At 51.5% G+C, this 1,033-nt stretch overlaps 1 protein-coding gene across 1 annotated transcript; it reads left to right on the forward strand.

Annotated features, from left to right (window-relative positions):
• Nucleotides 1-309: 309 nt before the first annotated feature.
• LOC122076383 lies at nt 310-777 on the forward strand. Its single transcript, XM_042641685.1, has one exon. The coding sequence runs from the start codon at nt 310-312 to the stop codon at nt 775-777; it is 468 nt and encodes a 155-aa protein (XP_042497619.1).
• The last annotated feature ends 256 nt before the right edge of the window (nt 778-1,033 follow it).

The raw sequence follows: 1,033 nt of genomic DNA on the forward strand, positions 1-1,033 counted from the left end.
GTCCACTCAGCATGAAATGCACTCATCCTGCCAGGTGTCTCAGAGACGTTATTTCACCTCGGGCATGTGAAGAGAGCGCTCTTGTTCATCATTGATCTCAGCCAGATACAACCATTCATTCTCCACTGCCTTCTCCTATAAATAGGGTACGATTTTTTTAGAAGTCTTATCATTCATTTGTGCAATAAAGTTAGCGCAGCTCTCATCTATCCTCAGTGTGGACATCCTTAGAACCTAAGAGAAGCCCGGTGCAGACATCCAGCTCATCTTTTACAAGCTTGTCTTGTCACAAGTAAGTAAGATCACGTAATGGTTGTGACCTGTCGATCCTCTGCACAGCCCTCTGCGTACCCTAGCATTAGTCCCGGTGATCCTGATATGGCATCTGCGTGTGACCCAAATTCACCCAACCAGACCCCCTTAACGACTGTGAGGCCTGGGGAAAATCACCCTGAGTGCCCGATTCTTGATCCCTCGTCCTCCAGTGGCAATACTTCCAGTAGTCAGGGCTCCGACGACAGCTCTGGTTCTAACGATAGCTCAAGCTCAAGCAACAGCTCAGGCTTTGAGTCTGTGGAGGTGGTCTCACTTGAGACCATCCCGACCAGGGGTGGAGCTGGCTCGGTTACCCCAGCTCAGTCCCCCAGTGTCGTGACAGTAGGCACTCTGGATGCGGGCCCCTCGGGTGTCGAAGTCCCTAAGGCTAGCCTGGCAGAGTCCTTCCTCCTTTGGAGAGAAGAAAACTGTGGTCAATACCCCAAGCATCTTAATGCCTAAGGTACTCGACCTGATCCGGAGTCGATACGGCATCCCCGATTACGTGGTGATGCGCATCCTAGACAAGAATGAACGAGTGGATGCCTTTGGGGATGAGGTTGCCCTTTATGATGTCGCCTTCCAGAGCGGCCTGAGGATTCCTGTGCTTGAGCTGGTCAGCTCGGTTCTAGATCACTGTTGTCTTGCTCCTAGCTAGCTGACTCCAAACTCATGGCGGACTATTCTTGGCTTTGAGGTGTTTGTCTCGAAGCTGGGT

This window comes from Macadamia integrifolia, chromosome 4, assembly GCF_013358625.1.
Source record: "Macadamia integrifolia cultivar HAES 741 chromosome 4, SCU_Mint_v3, whole genome shotgun sequence".
Lineage (NCBI taxonomy): Eukaryota > Viridiplantae > Streptophyta > Magnoliopsida > Proteales > Proteaceae > Macadamia > Macadamia integrifolia.

Excerpts from the sequence above, each read along its gene's own strand:
- LOC122076383 (XM_042641685.1), top strand. The coding sequence starts at position 310 with ATGGTTGTGACCTGTCGATCCTCTGCACAGCCCTCTGCGTACCCTAGC.